Source organism: Anoplopoma fimbria, chromosome 9 (genome assembly GCF_027596085.1).
Source record: "Anoplopoma fimbria isolate UVic2021 breed Golden Eagle Sablefish chromosome 9, Afim_UVic_2022, whole genome shotgun sequence".
Classification (NCBI taxonomy): domain Eukaryota; kingdom Metazoa; phylum Chordata; class Actinopteri; order Perciformes; family Anoplopomatidae; genus Anoplopoma; species Anoplopoma fimbria.
This window is the reverse complement of record NC_072457.1, coordinates 7,830,614-7,850,927: the sequence shown is the minus strand read 5'-3', so window position 1 is coordinate 7,850,927 and position 20,314 is coordinate 7,830,614. Positions and strand designations below refer to the sequence as shown.

Genomic DNA, 20,314 nt, shown 5'->3' with positions numbered 1-20,314 from the left:
AAACTGTTTAGAAATGGCAACTTGCCCAGCACACCTGTTCTCCTGTATTGTGACCCACCTCCCCTTTTCTGTCTTCTCTACTCTCTCATTTCTGGTAGGGTCCCCTGAGGGTCTGCTGAGCCCAGGAGCTGTGATAGATCCTTCCTGAAGCCTTCCCCCACACCAGAGCGCATCATCCTGGTCCACCATTCTCACCAATTACTTTTCACACATTTCATAATCAAACAAGTCTAAGAGTCACACTAGCAGCTTGAGTTAAATGCTAAACTTAATATTGTGTGAACAGATATTTAGCAGCAATGTTTACATTGATACATGAGCTTGGTGTGCCAGCATGCTAACATTTGCTTGTTAGCACTAAACACAAAATAAGAAGTCAAATAGTTTTGCAGGTATTTGGTCTTGGACCAACATATTTGACCAATTAAAATGTTGACCTGCAATGGTACTAGATAAAAGGTTAAGGGATAACAGAAGTTATTACAATTTATCCTGAGGGAGACATGAATGTGTTTAGCAAAATCTATGACCATCCATCTAGTAGTTGTGGACAAATATAAAACCTCATGGTGGCGCTAGAGGAAAACTCAGGGGATCACGATAGCCATTAGGCACTATCCACCTGGGACTATGCATATCTGTACTAAATTCATTAGTATCCCTCCAAGGGTTGCGATATTTCAGTCTGGACCAAAGACGTGGACCGACCAAACCACATTGCCATCATTGACAGTTACGTGTGCATCTCAGTTGATAGTTTATTCCTTGCTTGTGATGTCTTGTGTACACCAACAATAGCACTACCTCAACAAAAAAGAAAAATGCAGCATCCTGAATGAGACAGGTGACATCGTAGAGGACTCGAGCAAAAAAAAATCTTGAATCAGGCCTCATAAATCACTTTTGCTGCATCCCAGAGCAATGTCATCTGGAAATGCTCTTCCTTCACCAATAAGATACGAGCAATAATCCATAACTGGTAGAATATGTGGATAATTTTACTCTTTACCTCACTAGCAACGACAGAGAGGAGAAACATATTGCTGTTGTGACAACTTGACAGAGTTTTATAATCCTGCCTCAAAGGAGAATAAATTGCTGAGTGGTGTCTCTGTGATGATAAGCTTTCAGACTGGACTTTCTGGTTCATATTTTATCTTCTCACTGACATTCAGTAGCAAAACAATCGTACCAAAGCAGCTGTGAAGTTATGTGCATAAGTAGTGATTGAACTTGTGATTTATCAGCCACACTGATACATTTACGCATCAACCATTAGCCTTTGGCTAAACAGGAGGATGTCGTCACGCTTGTTTGGTGGTTATTTAGTGTCACTGAACAGTCTGTTTGGGGATTGTCAGTAAATCATGAAGGGGGCAGTCAGAGCCAGGCCTGATAAATCGCTGAATAAAACAAGCTGTCTGCAATTGTTCAGATCTGGAAACCAGGCTCATAGTTAAAGAGACACGGTATATTTCAAAGCGGGCAGTGCTGCCTCTTACCTGAGGCAGAGCTTGCATCACCGTGTCCAGCAGAGCTCTCATTCCTGTCGCCATCTTCAACAGCTTCAACACTGAAACATCGTAATGTGTCAGTTCTCATCAGCCACATATCATCACGTTCTGTTTTCTTTTGTGTTTGTGTGTGTCACTGTGTGTGTGTGTGTGTGTGTGTGTGTGTGTGTGTGTGTGTGTGTGTGTGTGTGTGTGTGTGTGTGTGTGTGTGTGTGTGTGTGTGTGTGTACCTCTTGTTATCCTGAGGACTCTCATGATGCGTATGATGGTAGGATTGATGGGGAGTGAAGCATTCAGGTCTATTTCTTCCAGTGCGATTCCCATGATGGACAACAACACAATGGCGAGGTCCAACTGGTTCCATCTTGACACAAGCACACGCACACACACACACACACACACACACACACACACACACACACACACACACACACACACATACAAACAATTTCAGTTTCCCTAAGGATAAAGCTGGGTTTGTTAGTCTCTTTGTATTGATGTGCGAGCTTGAATACCTCTCTTTGAAAAAGCGGCGAAGGCCAAAAGCGATGAGTTTGAGAATTGCCTCGATGACAAAAACCACAGTGAAGACGTAATTGCAGTACTTCAGTATCTCCTCGAAGTACTGCAGGACACACAGAAACACACTTTTAAAAAAAAACACTGTAGCTGTACTGTACCACCGCATACCGCTTCATTACTATGGTTCTAGGGCAGGTGGTAGAAGGTGTTGCCATGGTTACCTTAGGCTGATTGTAGTGCTCCATGCTCATGGTGATGAGGTTTGTGAAGATGATGATGGTGATGAAGAGATCCAGGTAGTGGCTGGTGCACACGGTGTGGATGGATCGACGCAGTGGGGAGTAGTCGGCGAAGTACGGCTTCTCCTGGGCCCCTGCGTTTCACACACACACACACACACACACACACACACACACACACACACACACACACACACACACACACACACACACACACACACACACACACACACACACACACACACACACACACACGGTCATTAAATGCTTCTGGAAGAAAAGCATAATATGGTCTATGAAATCACTGATGAAGTGGATTCCAAGTGGCGCATTGCTTTGTGTGTGAGTGTGCATATGTGTGTGTGAGTGTGCATATGCGTGTCCGGACTAAAAGTGCCAGCTCAGGAATTCAATCCTATCCATCACGCACACACACAGGCACACTGCATGGCACCTCAAGGTGTCTTTGGGCAAAAACTCACTGTCTGCTGCCAGATAGTTAACTGACTAAGAGGAAAGCACTACTAGATATTACACTGCAGAGAGAGAAGGACGGAGTGAGACAGAAATGAGGGAGAAAGTGTAAGCTGTAGAAGTGTGTATCTGAGCATAATATGGGCAGGAAGTATGCGTGTAATTTGAATTTAATCGTGTGTCTGTGTGTGTAATATTACAGCTACAAGAAATGACCAGAAGTATGTGGACACACCTGTCTGGTGTATGTTTGATGTTTTCCAGGTTTGGGCTAGGCCCCTAAATTCAAATTTCGGATCCCACTCCAGAAAAATAATAATGCCATGACCTTTTACAACTTTGTGGCAACACTTTGGGGAAGTCTCTTTCCTATTTCAAACTTGGGTTTACTTTGCAGGAAATGTCATAACTTGATGTATAAAGAAATTGGAACAGCATTGAAGGCGGCGCCCCACTCATCCCTATAAAAGTTGCTTGCCGGTGCATGAAACAAAAAACGTTTGACTTCCGAGTATAAAATTATCCAGATCTTCCGACAATCTTCTTCACCCATGTGTCCCGTAGAGCAAGGACAGTAGCGTTTCCTTAAACCTTGCCTCCTAGCACTCGGAGTAGTTGGTTGGTTTAAATAAGGGCTATTCAAGTGTTCTTCAAGTTAATTCACCCAAAAAATAAATTAGATGTCTCTTTCCCATTGTAAGTCTATGGGGTAAAAAAAGTTTTTTTGGTCCCTGTGGCATCTCGTGACAGACCCAGAAATGTTATTTGTTAGTTTGAAAGATTGATAACTATGTAAAATTTGCTTAAAAGCCTGGCAATCCCTTCTGTTGGCTTGATTTCAACACGGCATGTCTTGCTACACAAAGCAAGGTCCATAAAGAAATGGTTTACCATAGAGCCCAGATCTTGACCCCATGAAACACCTATAGCCCGGAGTTATGTTCATTACCTCATTAATCCAGGCTATCCACTCAATAAAGCTCCATCGTTTTCTGGTTGCGCGGCGGCTCCATCACATTTCAAATGTTTATTGGAAGCATTTAAAAGGTGGAGAGTCTTAAAATGGTATTTTCTTTAGCAGCCTTTTCAATATTGTTTAGAGCGGTTTGTCATATAATGTCTGTGTTGTGCTTTACAAGCATAAGGATTCGACATTTGCATGTAGAAAACAAGTGTTTTAGGCTGTTCTTTTCTTTTGTGTTTTGAACATTACACACAGCTTGCGGTCTTCTTTTCATTTTGTGCCTGTATTATATTAGGAGAAGAAAGAAACGTAACATTACTCTCCTCCTTCAAAAACATTAAAGAGGAGGTGACATAAAAACACAAGAAAATATAATTTTGCGATATGTCTGTTAAGATTAAGTTTATCACTAATGCAGGCATCAATACACACCACATTCATGCTAATTGTCAATAAATATAGTCATTTATGAATTTCATAGTTTAGAGCCCTGTCCTGCTCCTGACATGAAAACACAGCAGAGCAGATTAAAGCACCACACATAAGCCGTGAGTAAGATGCCCTCGTCACGGGTCCAGTGGACATTGACACATTGGTCTTACTGGCAGCACATCCCCTCCTATTGTAGGAAACCTGTCTAGTAGAGTGGGGGCTTTTATAAAAGCATATCAATGCCAGTGGTTTTGGATTCAGATCACATACGGGTGTTATGTTCATGTGTCCACACACTTTTGGCCACATACTGCATGTCTCTCATTCCCCATCCCCTCCCGGTATCTCACTTCTCCTCCTCTTCTCCAACCGCTTCTGCCGTTTCTCCTCCCTCATCCGCGCCTCCTCCTCCTCCTGCTGCTGGCGACACTTGTGAAAGTTTTCCACCACCACGCCCACAAACATGTTGAGCACAAAGAAACTGACGATGAGGAGGAAAGAGATGAAAAACAGCAGCATCCAGGGGTTGTTGTTTCTTATCGGCTGCAGAGAGACAAAGAGTGAGAAAATGGAAGAAGACAGGAGGAGGAGGAGGAGGAGGAGGAGGAGGAGAGGTAACATGGGGACAAAAAGACAAAGAGAAGAGGACCAAATGGTGACGAAGGAGGTTGAGAAGCAGTGGAGAGGAAGAAGAGGAGAGAGCATAAACAAGAAGACAATGTAAATCCTGAGTCAGCACTGCACTGTCAACTCACATCTATTTATCCATCTGCCTTTTGTCTTTCCTTACACCTCCCTTCTCTCCTGAAATATTTTCTCCTTCTGCTTGAAACAAACAACATCAAATAGTGCCTGAGGCCGACAAAAAACAGAACTAAAACACACTAAAATACAATATATACTGGCTGAACAGTTTGTATGTCCCCTAGATATTTATTTTTTGACTTCCTACAACCCCTCTCTGTCTCTCTCTGTCTCTCTCTCTCTGTCTGTGTGTGTGTGTGTGTGTGTGTGTGTGTGTGTGTGTGTGTGTGTGTGTGTGTGTGTGTGTGTGTGTGTGTGTGTGTGTGTGTGTGTGTGTGTGTGTGTGTCTCTTTACCTGCTGGTCCACTGCGACAGCATCCAGGCCATCGTACATGATGCTGACCCAGCCATCTTTACACGACAGCACAAACAGTGACATCAGTGCCTGGAAGAGTGAGACACACATAAATCAGCTTCATGCTGTCAATCAACTTGTAAGAGTGGGTGTCAGCTCTATTGGTGTGTTGGTGTTTGTGTGTGTGTGTGTGTGTGTGTGTGTGTGTGTGTGTGTGTGTGTGTGTGTGTGTGTGTGTGTGTGTGTGTGTGTGTGTGTGTGTGTGTGTGTGTGTGTGTGTTGGTGTGTGACTAACCTGTCCCAGGTTGTCAAAGTTGTATTTCCGTCTCACCCAGCGGTATCCGGCCCCCAGACACTGTGTCTTATTGATGATTTTGCTCACATCGAGCCCGTCACAGTAGAAGAACTTCCCTTTAAACAGCTGTATTCATAGACAGATGTGTGCACACAGATCAACACATACAGGAACACTGTGGCCCCAAGGTAATGTAAACAAAGCTTGTTGAGTATTACTGTACAGTAAATTACTCTGCCAGCGCCCGCAGGCCTACTGTATGTTGCAGCTAAGACATCCAAGTACCATCTGGTCCGGTCTGCTTCACAGCCATTAAACACTCCAGCATGGAGTGTTCTCATTACAGGATGATTCAGTGGAAGTGTGTTTTGAGAAATATATGCCTGTGTGGTAAGATTAGCTACACCCTTCATCAAGCATTATTTCCTGTGCAAGTATTCATTAGAATATCTGCAGGATTATTGCATAAAAATTGGAAACTACAAATACCTAAGAGGAGGAGAGATAATAGAAGCCCTTACAGTGAATTACTTTTAGTACCAAAATACCATTGAAATAAATATTTAACAACCCTTTTGACTTGCCACCCCTTGAAATTAAGCGATGCGTATGTGAGTTACAAGCAGTTCAACCAAAGAGCATTTACCCTCTCAGATCCTTTGCTTTAAAGGATCTTTGAAGGATATCAAAGCCTGAATAGATGAAACTATCCAGTATTTCACAAGAATCAATTACTAGTCAAAAGTAGTGATAAAATATGTAGATTTTTGTACTTTTTAATCAATACTTGACTAATTATATTTGGGCCCCATATGGTGAACCATCGTTTTATAACATACATAATAATCTTATGGATCTTTTTATAAGTTTGTTTTTAACTAATAAAAATTGCCAAATTGCCTGAAATTAGAATATAACAACATTATTTGACTAATGAAATTAATAGTATAGAAACCAAGGTGAAAATCCAATTAAAAAAACACTTTTTCAGCACAATCCCTCAGTAGTTGAACCAGTTTTTTTTTAATTACATCCAGGGATTCTGGCGCATAATCAGCAGCTCATTTGCATTTCCTCCCAATTTTTCTCCTCTCTATTTTATTACCTAAAGCATTTTCTGAGTTGTGCCTCGTTAATTTCAAACGATGGTGATCAGTGTCTTCTTGCAGCAGAAAAGACAACAAGCTTTTGGATGTTTGGGCGCACAAAACCCAGTGAAAATATGTTTAAACTGAGTATTTTTTTAATTGCAAAAAAATTAAAATAATTAGGCTTATCTACAACCAACAGGGGGTGAACAGGGAATATAAAGGATAAATGTTTACCTGGACTCCCAGAATTCCAAACACGATGAAAAAAGCACAGCAGATGAGGACGATATTCCCAATGGGTCTCAGAGATGTGATCAGAGTCTCCACCACCAGTTTTAGACCAGGAGCCCGACTTATCACCCTGCAACACACATACACAGTCACACACATGCTACACAAGTAAACAAGATAGTATTAATGGAGTAAACACGAGAGAAAATACCGTAATCCTACCTGAGTGGTCGCAATGTGCGGAGCAGACGAAGCACACGGAGGATGCCTAGGATTCGATTACCACCTGCTGATGCGATGGAGACCAGGATGTCCACCATGGACACAAACACCAGCAGCCCGTCCAAGATATTCCAGCTGCTCTGCAGGTACACGCCATTTCCAAAGTACAGACCCATAGCTACCACCTTAACACATAAGCACAGAGCAACATTACTGAAATAATGAAATAATAGGAGGTGAATAATAGGAGGTGTGCAATTACTTTAAAAAGCAATTCTGATCCCCACTCAGGAAGAAAATTACCCTTTCACAAGTAAGACGAAAAAATGAATTTGGAGTGAAGTGCTTGTTCAGGAAACATGTCTTGTTATAGTTACCTTGATCATCATTTCACCCACGAAGATCACTGTGAAGATGTAATTAGACACACTGAGGAACACCCGCTCCTGTCACACACACACACACACACACACACATACACATTTATATACATGTGTTTGGACACACACAGAGAAGTGCATTCATCATTTTAAGGGTTCTGTTACCCAGTAGCTTTAGCACTCTCACTCCAACGTGTTATATAATGAGCTGAAATAAAAAATCCATTACGATTGTAGTACAACCATAATAAAAAGAATACTGAAAACAGCACATGTTCTCCCAAGCTGCTGTTACATCAGCAACAAGTACATGAACTCTGCTGTAATCAACAGCTTGTGTAATGTTAAGTTGTGTATGTGTGTGTGTGTGTGTGTGTGTGTGTGTGTGTGTGTGTGTGTGTGTGTGTGTGTGTGTGTGTGTGTGTGTGTGTGTGTGTGTGTGTGTGTGTGTGTGTGTGTGTGTGTGTGTGTGTGTGTGTGTGTGTGTGTGTGTGTGTGTGGACTTGTACTTCTATCTATGTGAGGACTGATAATGAGATATTAGCATTGACAGTGAGGCCAGTCCTCACTGCTTTAAAGGGCTGTTTGAGGTTTAGACTGGATGTTAGAGTTAAATTAGAGTGCTTTACAACGTATAGAAAAACAACATAAAAAAAACACAATAAAGTTGGAAATAATATTCATAAAATATAATCAAATAGAGCAGAAAAGACGAGTAATATGCAGGTTCAGTACAATTTTTTAAACATTACGTTTAGGTTAGAAGCTACTACAAGGAGCTTTCATTTTCTGTTGATTTTGTCCATCCCTGTGGACGAATGTGGTAGTGTTTCTAATCGCCAGAGTCCCTTTAGAAACTCTCTCATTTTATTGCAGCAGCTGTCTGATAATCTGCTACACGCAGTTCTGGTTCTCCAGTGCCTCCCTTCTCTCCTTTGGGCCCAGTATCACAGCCTGGTGCTTCCAGACCGGCGGAGGCTCTGCTCCTGGCCGGAGGAGGGGACACAGAGCTCATGACAGGCAATAAGAATATCTTTATAGAAATAGCCAATTTCTAGCCATTTTTTTATTTTATTGCAGATGGTCTGTGTTTACTTATGAAGGTCATATAGAGGCATCAGTATTGAATTGAGGCTGTTTAGTGACCAATTAAAAGTTCCCTCACAGTAACTTTAAAGGTTGTGGTGAAGCATGTTGTTACGATGGTGCTAGAGAAACGCAATATGTCAGTCAGGGTCCTCACAAGTATTGGAAAATAAACCTGAATGTGTGTGTTTGCATGTGTGTGTGCTACCATGCTGTTGGACGGTATATCCGGTCTCTCCAGTGCAATGGTGATACAATTAAGGAAGATGAAGAGGAGGATGACATGATCAAACATCTTGTGACCTATGACCCTCTGACACCACAACCTGAGCCTGAAGAGAGAAAAAAGAGAAGGAAAGAAATGAGTATTTGTACTTATCACACATCCCTTTTGCATTTGTCAAAATAATGTTATTTTATTTTAACTCAGCCAGCTTTAATTGATAAAAGTGAACACTGTTATTAAGCCTTGGCTGTAACCCTCACACTTGACATTATTCGCACATGCTGTGGATATTAGGGGGTTTGCGTGTGTGTGTGTGTGTGTGTGTGTGTGTGTGTGTGTGTGTGTGTGTGTGTGTGTGTGTGTGTGTGTGTGTGTGTGTGCGTGTGTATAGTGTGTATTTACCGGTTGTGTGGGGAAAACAGATAGAGAGACCACTCTTCATGCTCCAGGCACCACTGAGGCTCATATGGCTCCAGAATCTTCTTCAGCTTCTTACATAAACTCTGGAAATAACACACACACACACAAAAGTGCATGAGAATTCTGACAAACTATTTTGACATTTCTGAATTTTCTGTACCGTTATGTGCACTGATTAAATGAATCATGCAGTGGTGATGTTATAATTCTGAATTTGGCGGCTGTGGCTCAGGAGGTGGAGTGGGTTGTCCACTAATCAGAAGATCAACAATCCCCCGGCTCCTCCAGTCCGCATGTCGAAGATGCTGAACAGAAAATTGCTCCCGAAGGCTGTGCTATCGGTGTGTTTGTGAATGAGCATTTAGATTAGATCCTTATGGGCAGTTTGACACCTTGCATGGCAGCCTCTGCCCTCAATGTGTTTCTGAATGGGTGAATGTTGACATGCAGTGAAAAGCACTGTCATTGGTCGGAGGACTAGAAATGCAAATCCAATGAAATGTATATTGTTTCACTTGGTGGAAAACATTGAACTGCAGTAGTAACCTCGTAAAAATTCCAACACAGAGCAAGTTTTTCAAACAATGTTCCCAGTATTTCCTCCACCCTGCTCATAATCTAAATTCAGCTAATTAAATATTTTCAAAGTTACATAAGTGTACAAGGGTACTAAGGTTGGAATTTATGCCTTCGCAAGATAATTAGCAGCGTTTTTTGAACTAATGAACACACCGAAACATGTTCTTTTTTAAACTTGTTTAAACTGGAAATAACAGAAGGGGGATTTCATGATAATGTGTTTTCCTTGTAACTTCATCACGATCCACTTAAACACACATACACATCTATATTTGAATAAATAACACAAAAGCAGAGAGCTGTACCTCCTCAATCTCTTCCTCGTCCTGATCGCTGAGGCAGAGTGTGGTCAGGGGAGCATCGTCAGGGAGGTGAAAGGTGGTGCCGTTGCAGTCGGGCGAGTGGAGCATGGGCACCTGCAGGTAATCCTGCTGGTCCAGCGACTGCTCCCTGCTGCTGAGGTTGGAGCTTGTGTGCGTGTCGGACAGCAGGGACTCCATCTCCCCCGACTGACTCCTCCTGTGGAGGCTGGGGGCTCGGCCGATGCTGGTCCAGCTGGAGCGACGGCTCTCTGAACCGCAGTCCCACAGAACCTGTGAAGGCAACTTCAAACAACAGGAACAAATATTTGGATTTCTAAATTGATTCCTTTAAGCACAAATAATGATTTAATTCTTAACAGATTAAAGGTGCTTTGTGAATTTATCGGCCAACTGGAGTGATGTAAAGCAAATACCAGCCTTCATGTGGAGACAAACAGTCCGATTAACTGAAATATTAAATAATATATAATTCTGTTGTGTTTGTATTAGCGGGGAAATCTGTTCGAAACAAACAAACGCTCCGAATATCTGTCTAAGATGGATTAACAGATCATGTGTGAACGTTACTCCAAGTGACAGGACATTAATCTAAATAAGTCTTATGTGTGAGAGTAAAATGTAATAAAAGAATAAGCTTTTAAGAGCAAATATATTCATTCACCCCGAGTTATGACAAAAACGGTAATGTAAAAAAATGAGGTGCATTGTTCTGTGTGAAACCAGATTCAAAGAGGGTGTTGACAGTCAAAAACACCTACCTTACTTTGCAAGCAGAAGTTAATAAGTGAAACCAACTGAAATGTCACCAAAAGGACAGTAAAACCTGGAGAAAAAATCCCCATCGTCTAACCACTCAAACATCCACAGCTGGAGAGAACACCATCTCCGACAGCAGCGTGCCACCAATTAACAGGCAGCGGCGGTCGAAGAGAGCAGCAATGCTTATCATTTTTCTCTGCACTGCACAGGTTACACTCTCTGTCACGCCTAAAGAAACACATTTCTCTCCTGTGATGATTCTGACACACAGCATGATCAGAGCTGATAGTAACTTTGCTTGGACGCACTCGGGTATGAGACGTATTGACACACAGACCCGAGATAATAATAATAATAATAATAACTTTATTGATATAGCACCTTTTAAAAACAAGGTTTACAAAGTGCTTTGACAGACCAGCCAGCAAGACAGTGAGATAGGAGTTAATAGGGCCGGCTGGCTGAAAACAAAATGTTGGTTGCAAAATATTTGGATATCCAAATGTGATATGAGGAAAGAAATGGATTCAAGTAATTTGTTAGGTATTAAGAATGCCCACAATGTTGTTGTTTTTTGGGAAACACTGAAGGTCATTAAGATTTTTTATTGTGCAAAACAATCACAAATCCCCAATTTAAAAATGGAGATATTAAGCTTCCAAATCATATCTAGAGCACAGCTCAGCCTGGCTTTGTCTCCTTTTTAGTATATTTCGTCATTCTCAGTTTTGAGCACTTCTGTAAATCAACTTTATGACTGTTATTTAATGTGGTGATAATTTAAGTTGAAGCAGGTATCCAAGGCTCACCGGTGACCTCTGCTCAAGGCTGTGGACGTCCATGGAAGCAGCACTCGCCCGGCGTGACTGGCTGTAGTTAATGGTGGGCGTGGCTGCGGTGTGAGTGATGACCGGCAACGGAGGAGGAGGAAGGTGATGGGGCATGGAGGCCTTTGGGTTTAGGAGACCATTGGGGCTCAGCATCATGGCCTGAATCTTGAGCTCTGCGCACAAACACAAAAACAAACCGAATCAAACGTTTTTTTAAAGGATAGATCCAGTTTATTAAAACTTTTTTTCATTTTTGGCAATCATTTGTATTGTTATGATTAGGGTCCGTAGCAACAGTATTTTTTTTGTTTAAGGAATTTAAGCAGCTGAAGGGCAGTATACATTTTATAATTTAAAGATGCACATAGTGGAATTTTAAAATGTACAGACCAATATTTTGTAGACACAGAAACTATCAATTTTAGGCCAATACAAATGTTAAAAAAAAAAAAAAGGAAAAAAATATAGTACAGTTTAACAACTGACACTGTTTATCCCTGGCAGAATAGATAACAATCTAAGAAAACAGCTTGTAGAGCTCCCTAGAGAGAAACTCTGATATGTGCAGCTGTTGGTTGTTTTCTTTTTTAAGGTAATTTTTTGGGGGCATTTTGCCCTAATTGACAGTGTAGAAATGGGGGAGAGATGGGTGACACTGCAATTATACAGTATGCACTGTAACAACTCGGCTACCAAGGTAAACGTGTAATTGTGAGGGTGGAAGAGGCTGCTTGGCTTTGTGTGATATACAACTATGTCAGGTATGGTTGGTCAAAGCTGATCTGTAAACTGTGACGTGTAGCTAGTTTTGGGTAATAATTTTACAGCTCCTGTTTGTTTAAAAACCTGCATGATCATCTGACTTGTGTTGATTTTGTTTCTTGTCCTGTCTGACCTCTTTTTAGAGCTCATTTTAACTTGGTGAGAACAATGTTGTCAATAGCAACTCAGGCAGTGTGCGTTCAAAATTTTCGGAACGGGACAATGCTTGGTCTCCAGTACTGCTGCTTACAGCATTTTTCTCGAGAACAGCTCATCAAAACAACTTCATGCTCAACACTAGGCTTCCTTGTTTACTGAGCAAAGAACTTGCCATGAGATTGTTGCATCCCTGACCCATGCTTAAATTTATACGGGTCATTTTGGAGCAAAAGCTTAAACAACAACGGAGATCCAGCCGTTCGGCATTGTAACAGTTAATACACTACCCCTCTCAAAGCACTACGAAGTGTGTATGTAAAGCACAAATATGTCCCGTGGATCTCAAGAGCACACACTCGAAACTGCACATCCTTGGGTCCTCAGCAAAACACCCTTCAAGTGTGAAGTCAAGTGGATAAACGGTTGTGGAGAAAATCGAAAGACATACAGACATACATACACACAGACAGAGACTCACTTTTGGGTTTACATAAAAAGGGTGAACAAAAGTACAACACTTGCACCCACTTGCAGTAAACCAAAATGATCTTTTAAGTTGATTATGGGTGAGTGTGTATATTTCCATGTCCAGTTCTAAGTTTATCTATATATATATTATATTTAAGAGTTTGTACCTGCAGCGTACAGCTCTCTCAACTTCTCCTCATCATCGAAATTTAGCGATTGTATCTCGTCATCTGTCTCAGATCTGTTGGCATCTCCCTAAAAAATACAAAACACACATTACCGGGATCAGCACTTTCATCATAATCTTCATCTTCTTGCAGTTCCCTTTCTCTCTGTTTGTTGACTGTTGTAAAAGTGAAAAATATGAGCAAGTGGAGAGGGAAAGACTGAGGGACAAAGAGTGGAAGGCAGACGGGCGAAGGGGATCTCCAGTGTTCTATAGTTGAGTTATGTTCACGGCTTTGGCAGAGATCTCCTGAAGTCACGCCAATAAAGCTTTACAGAATTTAATTAAAATTCACGCCAGAAAGATGGAGGCAGACGGCTTTGGCAAAGGGTATCTCTATGTGTGTGTGTGTGTTTGCATGTGTGTCTGTGTGAGAAAGAGAGAAATCGAGAGCTAGAGAGAGAGAGAGAGAGAGAGAGAGAGAGGGAGCAAGTACTCTCTGATGCTGGAGATAAAAGATGAAAACTAAACAACAAAAGCTCACCAGCTGTGAATGGCAGGCGATATCAAACACATCCTACCCTGGAGAGATTGTGTGTGTGTGTGTGTGTGTGTGTGTGTGTGTGTGTGTGTGTGTGTGTGTGTGTGTGTGTGTGTGTGTGTGTGTGTGTGTGTGTGTGTGTGTGTGTGTGTGTGTGTGTCAGTGAGAAAGAAAGATAGAGAGAAAGAGAGACAAGGGGATAGAAAGAGAGAGTGGGATAGAGGAAGGGAGGACAACCGAGAAAGAACAAGAGAGATGGATAAAGAGAGAGAGAGAGAGAGAGAGAGAGAGAGAGAGAGAGAGAGAGAGAGAGAGAGAGAGGGGAGAAACCACACAGGCAGGATGGTGGAGATTATTCTCTTGTAGGCAGCTTTGGTATCATCAGCACAACAGAGCTCAATTAGTCGCGTTCTCTCTGCCTCATTCTCTTAAGTAGCTCATATAAAGCAGCCTCTTTGCCCTTACCTCTGCTTGAAAGCCCTCAACCAAAATGGCTACAAGCAAGTTGAAGAGGACATAGTTGCCAAAGGTCATGAGGGCAACAAAGTAGAGGGCAGCCAACGGCGTGGTGGAGGCCATGCCGTTGTAGAGCACCGCGTTCCAGTCCTCCTGGGTGAGGATCTGCAGAGAGGAAGGGATGTGGAGAGAATCAGAATCAGAATCAGAATCAGCTTTATTGGCCATGTATGCACAAGCATACAAGGAATTTGACTCCGGTTTCTTCCGCTCACGAATACAAAGAAACAGAAAAATAAACAAAAGATACAAGGAGATCCAAGAGGAACAAAGGATAAACATTTAACTATTATGTACAACATGAAAAATAAAAATGCAAAAGTATCTACATGAACACAAAAACACAAAAAACAATGACAATGAAATGTAGATAAAAGTGCAATGATGCAGAGTGCAAGGCTGTTTGAATAAATATGTGAAGATTGTAACAGGATATTTTATGTACATGAAGAAGGTGAGATGTATGTTTATAATCTAGAATTAAACATTTGAAAGTGAAACATATGTGGGGATAAGAAGAAATAAAGAAGAAGATAGAAGCATATGAGCAGATTCTTCATTTAATATCACGTTGTCAGTTGAACCATAATTATGCTCATCAGTGTTAAATAACCTCCTGTGGAGTGCTTGTTTCATTACTCTTCCTCCCACTTTGCTTATGAAGCGTATCTTACTTGCCCACTGGGAGAGCTTTTGAATTTTGTTGGAAAAAAATCGAGTGTAAGCACTCCCAAATTGGAGCAAATTAAATAAGAGAGAACATCATCAGAGCTACTACATATGACAGCAGCAGCTGCTGTTGTTTTTTAACCTCATCCCAATTCATTTTAAAATCGCATTTAACAGTAATTAATCGATGGGGAAATTCCTCTAAACTAAATATTCTCGATGTACTTATTTGTCTGTTATTCATGTCTGCATCTTTGTATCTGTGTGAGAGACAGAGAGAGTGCATGTCGGTGTGTTTGTCTAACCTGAAACACAGTGACAGTCGCCCAGAGCAGAGAGTCAAAGTTCTTCCTGTCAGGTAAAGTGTCTCCACTGTCTTGTTGCAAACTGAATTTACAGCCGAACAAATGCATCCCCAAGATACTGCAACACACAAACAAACACAAAACAAAACAATAACAACAATATATTACTTTCATTTCATGGTCATTTAATATGTGTATGTAACGCTGCCTGTGTGGATAATTGTGAATGTGTAAAAGGTGATGATGCATAATATATCGAGTAGCGTCGTAAGAAAAAGGTCAAAACTAATGATGATGATTCTTGTAAGGTGTAATTAAAGCTGAGAAAACATAGTGGCTTTTCTCAGCATGCAGTATAGGTTTTCAAGTGAGAAAGAATATACCTGAATATGAATATAAAGAGCATAAGCAACATGCAGAACGTGGCTACATTGTCCATGGTCTTCATCAGCACTACCAGCTGCCTCCTCAGGGCGGGAAGGAAGCGGACCAGCTTCAAAACTCTCAACAGTCGGAAGGTACGAAGCACCGACAATCCTCCCTCTGCCTCACCTACGATCTCCCAAACACTAAAACACACAACAACGACGGGCGGATCATAAGCACAAAGTTAAATTCACATTAATGCAACCTAAGGAATCAATAAATACTTAACGGCAGCCCAAACTTTTTGAAGTCAGCATTAGTATCATCCAAAAAAAGACTCACATCCAGGTAGGGGAAAGTGCTAAGTAATTTTTTCTGACAATGACAATGAGGCATCTGAAAAGAGGATACGGGGCAATGCTGTTTACAACTTACCAGCCAATAAAAGAGGTGAAAGCAGCGTGCACTGGCACAGTAAACAAGCAAAGCCCTTCAAGCACAGATACATAATTTAGCTTGTAGTACTACATAATGGAGTGAACACAGGCCCCTTGGACTAAGAGTGCAACCAGAGCCGATGTGACAGTTTGGTAGATGTAACTGCAGTGAGGATTTTGAAATAACAAGATGAATACCTCCAAACAGAATTCACATTTTTTGGGGTAAACTTACAGTCAGAGGATCTCCCCTCTGGGAACCCACCTGATAATGACAATGATGCTGTCAAAGCCGTTGTAGGGGTTCTTGATGTAGCCAAAGAGCCCGAGAGCCATGAGCTTCAGTAGCATCTCTAGACTGAACAGACTCGTAAACACCATGTTACTGATCTCCAAAATATCCGTCAGCTCCTTCGGCTGAAGATGTGCAGTGTTTGTGGAGAAAAACAAATGGAGAGAGATTGATGTACAGATATTGGACAGGCAGAGAGAGAAAAAATGAACAAATAAACAGAGGCAGACAGACTGGCAGTGAGGAGAGCAGTAGAGTCGACGAGTTTTTGAATTGCTCCTCAAGGCTACAGTGAAGGTTTACGAGGATGAAGTCTTAGACTTGGAGAGAGAAGCTGCTCCAGGACTTAAACTCAGGTTACCCTTTATCCTTTGGAGTAGAGAGAGTGATACACTTTATTTATAATATCATTGATATTATTTAAACTAGTGGTTCTCAAACTACAAGGCAGGCCCCTCTTAAGGCCGTAGAGGCATTACAGGGGGGGAAATATAATTATGGAGCAGAAAATAAAGATTGAGTTAACATGATTTTTGTCCAACAAGAGTGCTAGTAAAGTGATCAAGATTGATTCAGACGGTTTACTGTTGAATAAGTGAAAGTGTCTTGTGTTCACGTTTAAATAGAAATATTAAATTGGCAAAACAGTAGATTATGTAAAGCTCTAGATAATGACTTTGAAATAATTTTTGGTTATTTTGCCATTATTATTATTGGTTTGTAATTACATTTGTTTGCAAGACGATGGGGTGAGTGAAAGGTCTTTTGAGCTCAAACAAGACAGAAAAAGTTTGAGAACCACTGACTAAAAGTTTATTTTTAACTTTTTAAGATTATGAAATCTTAATAAAAAATAGTCTATAGTCTGCATACCCAAAGTCTAATACATCTTGTGCCTCCATGCAATAAGGCTCTCATCGAAAAAAACAACTATGGTATTAAAAAAGAGCCACCTTGTCCTGTGGCATTAGGTGTCATTATTTCATTACAGTGAATACAAACATTGTGGTTTATTTCTTCCAGCTCGTCAAACCAACAAAACATTGTAAACAAGTGACGATGCCTCTGAGCATGCTCGGTGACATTTGCCTGACACAGAGCTACTCTCCAGAGACCAGAAAACAAGTCTCTAAGGTGTTTCAAACTAAACTGCACTGTTCACTTTTCCTGAAATGAGGGAATGCACTCCTGTGAAATTGCATGGCTCTTTGTACTTGGTAGTTTTTGATGACAATTGATTGTTATGTCACAGAGGGAAAAAAAGCCATATGGGCTTTAACAACGTATTCATATATAAACTTAATTCATTCATACACTTTCTCTGTTGGTTTTGGTCTCTTCAAAGGATCTGTTGATAATAAAAAAAAGGATGAAATAAAGCTGGACTTATCCTTAAACATTAGTTATTCAAGAAGTCAAGGCCATCCAGATCTGTCATATTGTTCAGGAAATGGGCCAAACGCAATCTTCCCCCGTCTCCCACAGTCTACTCCTGCCTTTCAGCCAATCACAATGTCAGATCTGTCCTCCTCCTCATTCGCTCTCGCTCTCTTCTCTCACTCTGGCCCATCTCCGCTCTCTCTCTCTCTCTCTCTCCTGTCCCAGGGTCACGCTTTAATTAACACTTCAGGTCTTATGAGTTTTTTCCACCTCCTGACACATGCATGCACACATACACACTGTCATACTCACACACACACACACACACACACACTTCGTGATCCCATATGCTTGGTGCCGAACATGATGATTGGAGGGTAAGTTTATTGACTCCACCACACACACACACAATGATTAGCACATCCATTTTCAATCAAACTCTAGTCACTTCCAGTCTGCAAGAGACATGCACATAGCTATGCACGTGCATACACAAACACCAGCCTCTTACGCCAACACACACACCCAAAAACCTACCTGTTCGTGGAACTCTATGCCCATTGACAGCGTGTTAATAAGGATGGCAATCATGATTCCTCTGCTGAAGTATCTGCTGCCAACAATGATATCCAGTTTAGTTTGGAGTTCCGCCCAGCAACGCTGGCACAGCCTCTTCTTTGGCTTAGACACCTGTGCATCACCGGGGCAGGGGCTTCTACAGTGACAAGGGCTGTTACTATGACACGGACTGTTGCCATGGCATGAGTTGCTGTACCCATGATGCTGGTCCTCAGGCTGCTCATTAGCATTTTCGCTGTCATTAGGTTGGTTGTAGTAAACGCAGTACGGGCATACTGAGGACTCTCCTTGGACTTCACCTGGCAATTGTAACCCAGGGTGCCCAGTGCACCCACCTGCAGAGAGACAAGGAGGAGATGATGTAGACATGGGCCAAAAAATCATGCAAGCACAAAGGTCAAAGTAAATAGTTGATTCTGTATGTTGCATTCCTGCAACCATTTTGCCATTCAATATATTCTCTGCTTGCTAAAGGAGAGCACCTTCATTTCATTTCTGGGAGACAAAAATTCAATAACGTGGAAGCAACTGTGCAGTTGGGATGCTTTTGTGCAGATGGGGAGTTCTTTTATTAGAACAGGGATGTGTGTGTGTGTGTGTGTGTGTGTGTGTGTGTGTGTGTGTGTGTGTGTGTGTGTGTGTGTGTGTGTGTGTGTGTGTGTGTGTGTGTGTGTGTGTGTGTGTGAGAGTGAGTGTGAGTGTGTGCGTGTGTGTGGGTGTGTGTTGGGGGGAAGGGGCATGGAGTGAAGCGGGAGTAAAATTTCAGCAGAATTCATTAGCGAGCATCTCGGGAGGAATGCTCCAATGACATAACAACATACACTAATCTAACATGGGCCGCTCACTTGTCATCACAATTATAACAAATTCATGTTTAGTAGGGGACTGATATAGGGAATCCGATCTAGCCGTCCTGTGGTGTGTGTCTATAGATAATGTGAGCTGCAAGGAAAGTTTTAGCCGGCAGACTGGCGGAAAATGGCTCTGCTCTACAAAAAAAATGTGGAGCTGGAGCTGCGATTTTGGCCAAGTGCATACTGAATAATTTCGACTTACTTTATTTCTGTATTGCAAGTGCGTCAGCCACAATTAAAATGTATTACTGAATTGTATTAAAAATTGATGTCATCTCCTCTTACCCGATTTTACACATCAAGATCACTTATCATGGGGAGTATTCAGCCTGTGAAAACAGTCCAATGTCTTTTACCTCTGGAGGAGCTTTGAAAAGTCCAAGGAAATAGCCCCAGGAGATGTCATTGTGATGTCATCAGGGTAACCTCGGCTTAAAGATTACAATTTTATTATGGAAAGCATGCGTATGGAGTTTGAAGGACGTGTTGGTCTTTCGGAGCATACCGGGGATTAAGTCAGGGTATCTTTGGCAACTACTGCTTTGATTTTAACCATCCACTTTTATGTTTCCATGAAGTGTGAGTCCACCAATTTTATGGAAGGGCAGTTTTATGGAGTTCTTCCTCTAAACCTTTAACATCTGGCAAATCAACACCTTAAAATCCTCAAGGACAAGTCATGAAGTCAAAAAGGGTGTGTGGATTATCTGGAGTAACTGGACATCGTCCATGCAAATATCTTCAGTGTCCTGTTGCAAATCATTTTCATGAATATTCAAATCCTAACTCTCACATCTTAAAGCTAGGGTTGGTAATCTTGAGAAACTAGCAGGAGTACACTAGATTTATAAAATGATTTAACAGAAAAAAACAGCCCAGTGTTGCCAACTATTTTGCATGAAGGTAGCTAGCAGCACAAGCTCTAAAAGTCCCTAAATCTAGCAAGAAAGTCACACAGTCAGCAACAGGATCAACCCGTCACTTCAAGTCTCTCTCCACAGCCACTCCCCCAACATTATCACTATGAATGTAAACAACGAACATTGGCTATTGTAAGCAATCACAGCTGTTAAGCTAGCAGCTTGTTGAAGACTTTAGTAAAGAGCACCGGCATAATAAGCGCAGACAGACAGG

General features: G+C 41.6%; 1 protein-coding gene across 1 annotated transcript in view; it reads right to left on the bottom strand.

Moving 5' to 3' along the window:
• Positions 1 to 20,314, bottom strand: part of LOC129095245 (voltage-dependent T-type calcium channel subunit alpha-1I-like) — a 44,338-nt gene that overhangs the window by 5,683 nt on the left and 18,341 nt on the right. Inside the window, 20 exon segments of the mRNA XM_054603612.1 lie at positions 1,503 to 1,573; positions 1,745 to 1,878; positions 2,030 to 2,139; positions 2,258 to 2,409; positions 4,496 to 4,688; positions 5,245 to 5,334; positions 5,540 to 5,665; positions 6,865 to 6,991; positions 7,084 to 7,268; positions 7,461 to 7,529; positions 8,758 to 8,881; positions 9,178 to 9,278; positions 10,080 to 10,379; positions 11,666 to 11,859; positions 13,243 to 13,330; positions 14,248 to 14,403; positions 15,273 to 15,390; positions 15,656 to 15,841; positions 16,341 to 16,492; positions 18,285 to 18,661. Coding sequence (XP_054459587.1) covers positions 1,503 to 1,573; positions 1,745 to 1,878; positions 2,030 to 2,139; positions 2,258 to 2,409; positions 4,496 to 4,688; positions 5,245 to 5,334; positions 5,540 to 5,665; positions 6,865 to 6,991; positions 7,084 to 7,268; positions 7,461 to 7,529; positions 8,758 to 8,881; positions 9,178 to 9,278; positions 10,080 to 10,379; positions 11,666 to 11,859; positions 13,243 to 13,330; positions 14,248 to 14,403; positions 15,273 to 15,390; positions 15,656 to 15,841; positions 16,341 to 16,492; positions 18,285 to 18,661 — 3,053 coding nt within the window.